At 27.3% G+C, this 10,300-nt stretch overlaps 1 protein-coding gene across 7 annotated transcripts; it reads left to right on the top strand.

The window, feature by feature from the left end:
• The first annotated feature begins 3,001 nt into the window (after positions 1 to 3,001).
• On the top strand, positions 3,002 to 5,934 carry LOC103502137 (trihelix transcription factor GT-3b). Of its 7 annotated transcripts, none has more exons than XR_007822755.1 (4): positions 3,012 to 3,454; positions 4,844 to 5,379; positions 5,514 to 5,561; positions 5,600 to 5,914. XR_007822755.1 is itself a non-coding variant. In XM_051088201.1 (4 exons), exons 1-2 carry the CDS (start codon positions 3,179 to 3,181, stop codon positions 5,372 to 5,374), a joined length of 807 nt encoding a protein of 268 aa, XP_050944158.1. In that variant the 5' UTR covers positions 3,012 to 3,178; the 3' UTR covers positions 5,375 to 5,379; positions 5,534 to 5,561; positions 5,600 to 5,912. The 7 variants fall into 7 exon arrangements, 6 of the variants coding, with proteins under 6 accessions (XP_050944161.1, XP_050944158.1, XP_008464201.1 ...); XM_051088201.1 differs by having other exon boundaries at positions 5,534 to 5,561; positions 5,600 to 5,912; XM_051088204.1 differs by having other exon boundaries at positions 3,002 to 3,454; positions 4,859 to 5,379; positions 5,534 to 5,934.
• The last annotated feature ends 4,366 nt before the right edge of the window (positions 5,935 to 10,300 follow it).

Below are 10,300 nucleotides of genomic sequence, written 5' to 3'. Positions count from 1 at the left end.
AGTATTTTGTTATCGTTTAGCGTTTATTTTTTATCGTTTATGTCTTTGGTAATTTACAAGACCGTGTATCAATTCTATATTATTCTACAAGATGTCGTCTAATAATCGTTTATTAACATTAGTCGGGCACGTGAGCATTTATTGGGGTATTTTTGGTATTTCGCATTGTGGCCTATAGACTTTTTTCGTTTATGAAATTGTTCTATAGAGAGTAAATAACTTGCAGCTTTGTTATATTATTGAAAAGACCCCAAATAATAAATAATAGGAATATTGTCAAAAACAAAAACAAAAAAAATTAATAAAATAATTAGACTTCATATAAAAATCAAGTGTAATTAATTTTGTCTTTGTGTGGTTTTGTTATATGGAGTGTAAATAGTTTTTCAATTTTTCTATTCTTAAAAAACCTCAACGTATTAATAGTAGTAATGATATTAAAAATAAAAGATTAAATAAATTAATTAATTATTTAAAACAAAACTTGCCCTAAAAAAGAAATTTTATTTTAAATGACAAAATTTATTTAAAAATATTGCAAAATATTACAATCCATCTATGATAGACCAAGGTAGACTACTATTAGTGTCTATTATTATGATAGCGATAGATATAGATATTAATCTATCTTGGTCTATTGTAGTTCATTGTATATATCATGATATTTTGCTATATTTTATAAATATTATATTTTTTATAGGAAAAAGAAAAGATTGAAAAGGAAAATATCTAAATACAAAATATATACAAAATTTGATGGTGAGAGGTATCAATTTGGTCAAACATTTGATAGGTAAGCATGAACATTAAATTAACAAAGTAAATATAAGTATTTATAAACAGGATACCTAAACCTAGTGAAAGCAAGAGAGAGTAGGCCGATTTTCTAATATACAAGTCCTCCAAATTTTAGACACATCCAGATTAAAAAATAATTGTAAAGGGATAAAAATGTGAAACATAACGTCAAATTTCATCCTATTTTATAATATTTTGATTGATTTTACTATATCAAGCCTCTGCAAACTATTAATTATACTCGAGTAAAATGAATTTGAAAATTAATAAAACTTTTAAACTATAGTTGGAACTTGAAAATTTAAAAACAAACACTATCCATCAAATATAGTGAGTTAGTGATTAAATGGACACAAATTTATATGAATAAAGTATGCATGAAACTTAAAAGAAACAAACTCTAACAAATAAAAAAAAAATTATTTTTAACATAAATTCATAAAATTAATATGAGCTAAGCTCAATATTTGAAAATTCAAAGGTTTTAAATTTATATCTACTGCAGCAAGTTATATTATAATGCATTTAAAAAAAAACACACACATATTCTACAGAGTTTGATATGGAAAGAAAAAGAAATAAAAATAAAATTTCACTTATCAAATACAACGGGTCATCATGACAAAATTCTTCACCTCAATATATTGTACCTTCGAACTAATATATACACACACACAAGTATACTGTATTAAAAAATTATAAGTACCAACCCATTAACCCAGGGAAGACTATAATTTAATAAAATATTTATATATTTATATAAATATATAAATATAACTCTTAAATAAATTTTTATAAATATAACAAGATTACTACAATTTTCATAAATATAATAAATTATTAAAATATTTACGGTCTGTATAACAAAGTTCATAAAATTAAAATATTTTTTAAAATTTATTTCAAGTTTGTCCTTTCTTTTTATACGATTTTTTTCTATCGTCTTTTCTTCTTATGATATTTTTTCTTTTCAATGTGATTTCTTTTCATCCTCTTTTCCTTTGTAACCAAATCTGATTTATTTCTACTGTCTTTCTTCTTTTTCTCCTTTTTTTTGCTGCAATTTCTTTTCGTCGTCTTTCTTCCTTTTCTATTGTTATTTAAATTAGGGTAACCAAATTGAAAGATCGAAAGTTGAAAAAGAAATGGTTTAAATTGAAGTAGCCAAATATCTATAAAACAAAATAAATGATCGTGTACGAAAGAATTAAAAAAAAAATTGTTTAGCCAAATCTAAACAATACTGTACTAAATTTTGAAAAAAAATTGTTTAGATTTTGTCGACCTATAACCAAATCTAAATCGTGTAACTAAATTAAACAATAGAATTGAAAACATAATTAAAAAAATAAATCGTGTATCAAATATATCCGACCTATAATCAAATCTAAATCGTGTAACTAAATTAAACAATAGAATTGAAAACATAATTAAAAAATAAATTGTGTATCAAATATATTACGGGCGTGGTTGACAGGACATTTTTCATATTTTTTATTGTGGACCTGTAGATTTTTTCCGTTTTTTAAAAATTGTTCTCTACCTTACGCCGTAAATATTTTGCCGTTTTGTTATATTTTGAAAAGATCTCTAATTTAATAGTATAAAAGAAAAAAACAAAAAATTTAACACTCAATTCTCCCAAAAATGAGTAGAAAGACGCAAGAAAATAAAATTTTATTTAAAACTTTGAAGTATGAGTAACGTTTGTAAGAGTATAAAAAAAATTCAGTAAAAAATGTGAGATCATATGAATTGTACGAAAATATAAATAAAATGGTGATATTAATATTTAATATGTATAAAACATCTAAAATGGTTTTAAATTACAAAACCAAACCATTAAAAACAATCCTATGCATTATATACAAACCGATAAATAAACATTTTGTAATGAGTTAAAATACTTTAATAATATTATAACCCCAGATTGAATAATGTGATAAAAGATTACGTATCTGAATCGAGTGTTATTTAAAAAGAAAAAAGAAAAAGAATTAAAAGAGTAATTAGAGAGAATTTTGGTGGGTGTGGACATACATATTACATACACACCATCAACTTTTTTGTTTGTTGTTGTAAGCCTGACGACATGTCGACGAAACAAATGACACAAATCAAAATCGCGTGAAAGGATAAACACCACACTGCACCACTATGCTCTATTAATTAACAAAACTCTATCTATACTCTCACAAGAAAAAAAAAAAGAAAAAAAAAAAACTCTCTCAAATCTTTTTACGCTTTCATACACAAACAAACAACATCCCCAGCTATAATTCACACCCATTACTTGACCTACAAATTCCTCCCTTCTCTCATAACCAAATATCCATTAATTAATAATCCCCCCGATCTTTTTCGGAATTTAATCTCCGCCATGGAAGATTTTTGCGATCTTCGCCGTGCTGTTCGTCTTCATCGAATCGCTGGCGTTAATGCGGATCAGGCGGCGGGGGATAGGTTTCCGCCGTGGAGTGTACTGGAGACGAAGGAATTGCTTGCGATTAGAGCGGCGTTGGATAAGAATTTCTCGGAGATGAAACAGAATAGAATGCTTTGGATTTCGGTGGCCGGAAAGATGAAGGCTAAAGGCTTTAATCGAAGCGACGAGCAGTGTAAATGTAAATGGAAAAATCTTGTCACTCGTTATAAGGTAATGAAAATGAATACTCTTCTTTTAGGGTTTTTGATATGTAACCGCTACCTTTAATTTAATATCAAAATATATTTGTTCGGTTCTAATTTTATTAAATTTTAAATTTAATATAACTAATTTACTCTTCGGTTTGAAATTTTTATGTTTTTAAAAAAATCAAGTTTAGAATTTCGATCTACATAAAATTTAATTTGATTTAATAGACGATCAATTGATTTTAAAAATTTGCTTAAAATTTTAGACATATTATTAATTACAAAATCGAAGATTTAGAGTTGGATTAAATACAAAACCAAAAGGATTTCTTCCAAATACAAAACTAAAAGTTTATTCATCTATTAAATATTTTTGAATTGTCATAGTTCATATTCTCTAACGCTCCCCTTTCACATATTGTTCAAATTAAACTCTTAAAAACTAATACGAATAATTATGTGTCAAATCTGAGGGTTAAGGCATCAAATCTAACAATTTTTCTTTACCATCTTAGATTAACCTATCATTAAAAAAAAATTGAAAAAACTGTAAAAATGCAATGTTGAAATTCTCAATTAGCTTTTTTAAAAACGATACTTGTTTTCTCACAATTTTGATGCTATAGTCTTCATCAAATTTGGATTCTTGACCAAATAAAAAAAAAAAAAAAAAAAAAAAAAAAAAAAAAAAGGATAAGTAGAAAGAACATTTATAAGCTTAATTTAAAAACTTGGCATGTGATTTATTTGTTATTGTTATTATTATTTTTAACAACTGGTGTACTGATTTGATTTTTTAGAAACAGGGAAATAAAGAAAATCGTGACATAAAGGATTTTGCAGCCTGAAGTAATATAATAATATGGTCTTATATTTAATTTTGAGAAGGAAGTGTGCAAGTTACTCGTTCAATAATTTCTATATAGAAAAACAGTAAACTTTATAATATAAATCGAGAATTTGACACATTAATCTCATAATATTCCATATTAACGTATCTGAAGAAAAGACATAAAATATTCCTTCATTCTTCCACAAGAAATTCATTGCTAATGACCTAAAAAAACCAACGTATTTCCATATGAAAATTGAAATTAATTTATTCAAAACTATCAAGTCATTTTCGAGTTCAAGAAAAAAATCTATAAATATTTTAAATATATAATTACAAACAAATTAACTTATAAAAATATTTTTAAAAAAAGAGAATTAAGTAAGAAAAAAAGAACAAAATAATTAAAAGATAAATTGTTAATTACCAAACACAATCACAAGTATATTACTTCTGTCTGTAAGTTGTTAATAATAGACAAAGATAAAATAAGGCACTATGTGTCAATTATGAAACAAATTTTCTCTATCTTTTTTTTTTCTTTTAATTTTTGTTATTCTCCTTACTAACTCTCAACAGTCTTTACACATACAGGGTTGTGAAACTATGGATCCCAAAGCTCTAAAGCATCAATTTCCATTTTACGACGACCTTCATACAATTTTTACTGCAAGGATGCAAAAGAATTGGTGGGTCGAAGCCGAAAACCGATCTGGAGTCTTGAAAAGGAAAGCAAACGAGGATCCGAATGGTGATAGAGAATTAGAAAACGAAGAAAAAACAAAAACGAAAAATGTCACAAAAAAGAGGAAATGGAAAAGGGATAATGATCTTGAAGAACATGAGAGGAATTTGGAGGAAATATTGAAGGGTTTTCTGAAAAGAGAGATGGAAATGGAGAGGGAATGGAGAGAAGCATTTAGGGTTAGAGAAGAAGAGAGAAGGTTAAAAGAGGAAGAATGGAGAATGAAAATGGAAGGTATTGAGAGAGAGAAGATGACGATGGAGATATTATGGAGAGAAAATGAAGAAAAGAGAAGAGAAAGAGAAGAAGCAAGAGCTCAGAAAACAGATGCTTTGATCTCTGCTTTGTTGACCAACCTCACGTAATTAAGGTAAGGTTATTAAAGGTATTAATGTGGGTAACAAATTAAGTAACAGTTAAGTTATATATTATTACACGATCTAATTCATTTTCTATATAGAAGTGTGATTTGTTGAGTAAAAACCAGATCATTACTGTTCTTAGGAGGTTATGTGTAACTGTAGGATCAACAATGATCAATTCATTCGTACAAAGTTTACAGTCCCAAAATACTATGCCGTTCAACCACACCTATTTGCGATTTGATAGTGAAGGTTTCCCCATTTCAATATGAGTTGCAGAGCTGAAGATCAAGACCGCAAACTATATTTCTTTGAAAGTTGTTATGATCATCTTAAGCTCCAGGTAATTCAACAATTTAAATCATGAATTTGAGTTTTATTAATTTGTAAACAACTCTTTCATCTCATAGTGTAATTAATTTAAGATTGCCATTTTTAGGACTTATTTAATCACAAAAGTGTGGGGTTATCAATTAACTTAGAAATTTGTATCACCGAATAAGAATTTGAATTATTTTGTGAGTTGAATCATTGTTTAAATGACACTTAAATTTGATTCAATTAAAATGATCTTCATGATCTTCTCTCTAATCTTTATCAAGATATATATTTTCTTAATTAAGAACATGGTATAGTTTTAGATGTGGGGAAAAGATACAAATTTTATCACTTATAAAAGAGAGATTATGATTTTCATTTTTTATATAATGTTCTATAAAGGTATGTATATGTTCTTTTCCACCTAAAGTAAAGGTATATGTGATAATATGTATTTATGAATTATAAATAAGTAGACTACCCATTTATCCCAAGTTGATTATTGGTAGTGTGTGTGTGTGTGTGTGGTAGACTGCCCATTTATCCCAAGTTTCTAGATGTTTTTATCTTTTATAACACAATAAATTTCTAGGTGTTGCACTGGATATGGTCTACCTTTCATTTCCATATAATTTTTCTAATTGCTAAAATTGAAATTGTTGTTTTTTTCTTAGTTAAATGTATAATATTTAATTAATAAATGAAAAGTTATTATAAATGATCACAAAATGCTATATTTATAAAATACAGCAACATTTTAAATTCTATCGAACAATAAGTATTGATAGACATCTATTAACGTTACTGATATGTACCAATAGAAGACAATCAATGTCTATTATCGATAGAATTTAAAGTTTTATTATATTTTATAAATATTTTAGTTAGTTTTACTAATATTTTAAAATGTTGCTTTAATAATTGAATTATGGTTAAGTAATATAATTTGACACGCCTAAAGGATCATTTTATACTATACGCCTTTTCATGTAAACATCAAAGCCTCTCATTTAGTAAATTCTCTTTTACCTTTTGTGAGACGGACGTGTCGATGCTAAGAGATTATGGGAGAGCTACCTTTAAGGATAGATCTTATTACATAGGAACCTATGATCTTATATGCTAATTTAGCCTCATATACCCCATGATAGCTAGAGAGGGACAAACAACTCATTATTCCTATTAGAGTTGCATAGATCACAAATATGATTCCTATTAGAGTGTATGATCATAAAGTTATAGGTAAATTTAATGCTTTTTATAGATTTTGAATTTCCTTCCATGTTCTGATATCTTTAATCTTGATTGTTCAATGCTTAGTGGTCGTAATACATTTTGATTATTGACCACTTTTCATTATTAGAGATAGCAACGAGGTATAGCCAAGATAGAGAATAGAATACTCAATTCCCACCCATTCAAGTATATATATTTTATCTTCATCGACCTCTTTATTCCCATTCCAAAAGATTAAGTTAGAATTAGTGAATCTTTCTCATGTTATTTAGATAAGTTATAACAATGAGAAGGGCTAACAAATATAATAAATCTTAAGATTTTCCTTAATTTATAGGCGGTATAAATGAATAGTACATCCATTATAGTACTAAATGTCTTTTTGAAGAAAAGAGATAAAATTAAGAAAGGGACAAATCCATTAAAGTGAGAAACATGATATGATCATACTATATCAACACGCCAATTAATAACCATCAAGATTTTATATATAGTATTGTAAGTAATCAATGTGCCCCTCAAAGTGATTGATATCAATTGGGAAATGATATAAATAAATCATTTAAAAAGGAGACAAATATATATAAAAGCTAAATTATGAAAATACCTTTGAAGATTATTATATGTTCAAATATTACATCAATTGTTTATTTATTTATTTTTTAATAATTGAGTATTGGTATTTCATAAACGTCGTTTTCAAGAGAAATGTTTGAGTAGAGATCTTTTAAAATGTTGGATGAAATAAAAAAGTTCTAGAATTAGACAAACCCTTTCTCTTGGACAAAATGCTAAAGGAATATCCATAAAAACATCTGCAAAGGCTTCGTATCGGAATCTACAAAAGAAACGATCTAATTGATCAAGATGCACAACGAGGACCGCATCCATATATATAATTGTGCACTTCTCAAGAAATATAATCTAGAAGGTGGATCTAACTTACATTTACTTTTTTATTCTATTTGACTTCTAAAATTTTAAACGTGTCTAGTATGTTTATGAACTTTAAAAAGGTAGTATCTAATAGATTCTCAAACATTCAATTTTGTTTACTAAGTTCTTAAAAGTGTAGATCCTAAATATTTTCAATTTTACATATGATAAAGTGATAATCAACCTATAATTTAACATTTTTTAACTTCATGCATTCATTAATCATAAGATTGAGAAATTAGGTATTTATTGGACATAAAATTAAATTCTTTATAATCAAAATGAGCTTAATTTAATTGACATCAAACACGTACTATCAACCTCAAAATTAGAAGTTAGACAATGTTTTACCTTATACAATATTGTATAAAAGATTCAACTTTATAACAAAAAGATTAGCTTCTTTTTCTCGGACCATTAACAGTAAGTCTTGACCTTCGTCTTTGGTTTGGATTATTCCATGGAGAAAAAGTGTAGAATAATATATTAAACTAATAGTTCAAAAGTGGTTTTTGCAATTTTTCTTAAACAATACAACAACAATTCTCAAATCAAGATTGTTCTAATTTACCATTTCGTTTACACTACAACAAGTATCCCTTTCGAAAGTTGAACCCAAAACAATGTGGATTGGATTGGGATTTGTTTTGTGTGTGATGGGCAGAAATGACGTTATCAGATTTTGAAAGAAGAATGAAGAAAAGAAAAAAGAAAAGCTTGAGTTTGAAGCTTTAGAATGAGATTGGGTGAAGAAAAAATATGAAGGGTGCGTGGGTTAATTGGTCCATTTCGAATGAGCGCAAGGTGTTCGACGTGGGGTCTCAATGAATATATTTGGCTTTTAATCAATCATTGCTTTTGTTGAGAAATGAAATCATGGAGTTTGCGTATTGCTTAATGCTTTGGTTTTTAATTATACAATGCTGCATTACCAATTCATTTCCTTTTTTATTCTCACTTATTTCTCACATCTTTCAATTATTCCCCTTTTAATTCATTTCTCTTCAACTTCTTGTGTAATTATTTTCAAACTTTCCTAAACCCTAAACCCATTTTCTCTTCTATTTTCTATGATATTGCAATTAATAGTTGTCTACAAGTACTTCTTGTACTAAATACAGGTGTCGATATGTTAATTTTTAAATGAAGGCGTGTGTCACGTCTAATATGAGTTGAAAACAATGATAAAGTTTTGTGAGAGATTAAACTATCAACTTTTGAGATAGTAATCAACGCTTTGTGTCTATTGAATTTATTTGCAATTTAAATTCAAAACTAACTTAAGTTGTCATTCAATTGGTGATTATCAAGATTTTTCCCTAATGATTCTCAATTTTTTTTTTAAATATATGAATTCTTAATTAAATTCTTTTTTTAAAAAAACTACTTTTTGTTTTTAATATTTTCTAGTTTAACTTGATTTAAAAAAAACATTCAATGATATGTGGATAACAAAATAAAAATAAAAAATTAGGTAAAAGGGAGTATTTATATATAAAGCTAAAGCAAAATATGCACCTCTTCTTGTTAGCTCAACATTTTAAAAAACAAATAAGCACAAATGGATTTAGTAAAGAACACAGTATCAACAGCAATGATGTCGTAGACAAAATGTACAACAAAAGAACTCGTCACAAAGGCAAACATAATTAAAAATAACGACATAAAGATTGATAACCCAATTCGATGCAAAATCGATCACCTACTTCTTAGGGACTCATTGTGCCCGATGGAATGAAAATTCACTATATAAAGAAAATTTAGCAATTAGAAGAAAAGTACTTATCTGACAGACTCCGTCTTAAGTAATTACCATATAGCTTGCTCTTCAACGTAATTTCAACTTAAGCTCCCTTAAGTTTGAGTTCCCCTCAACTTCTACAACAATGTTTCTTCAAGTTTTGTACAAGGTCCCCGCAATACACTAGACTAGGCTTGTCCTAAGAGTGAGATCCCCTCATAATCACTATATTTAGGCTCCCCTTAAATACAATATCAATATTGAACTCTTCTTGAGTTCTACGATAATACTTACAGAACCAAAAGTCTTAACGAATTTTCAATATCAATACATGAAGATTGATGCTTGGACAAATCCTCAACTCATGAAAACGTTCACACATTTTACTGATGAGACAACTAACCCTAAAAATAAATGAGAACACAATATATGGCTAGTTCTGGAGATACATTTGGGAAAATAGATATTATTTACAAAAGAATAAAGTAGGCAAGTACGGTCGGAGAATAAAGATCTGCAAATTCCAAAATTATATATGGAAAGAATGTTTTGCCGGAGTTGCCTACCGTTAACTTTGTTATGTCTTTGACATATTGTTCTATATGATACTTAAGTTTTGCCTTTAAATAAAATAAGCGAACAAATTTTAATAACAAACATCACTTGCATGTTGAGAAATTTTGAATCTCTAACATCTT

The sequence above is a fragment of the Cucumis melo genome, chromosome 8 (genome assembly GCF_025177605.1).
Source record: "Cucumis melo cultivar AY chromosome 8, USDA_Cmelo_AY_1.0, whole genome shotgun sequence".
Classification (NCBI taxonomy): domain Eukaryota; kingdom Viridiplantae; phylum Streptophyta; class Magnoliopsida; order Cucurbitales; family Cucurbitaceae; genus Cucumis; species Cucumis melo.
Note: the sequence above shows the minus strand (reverse complement) of the source record. Positions and strands in the feature narration are given on the sequence as shown.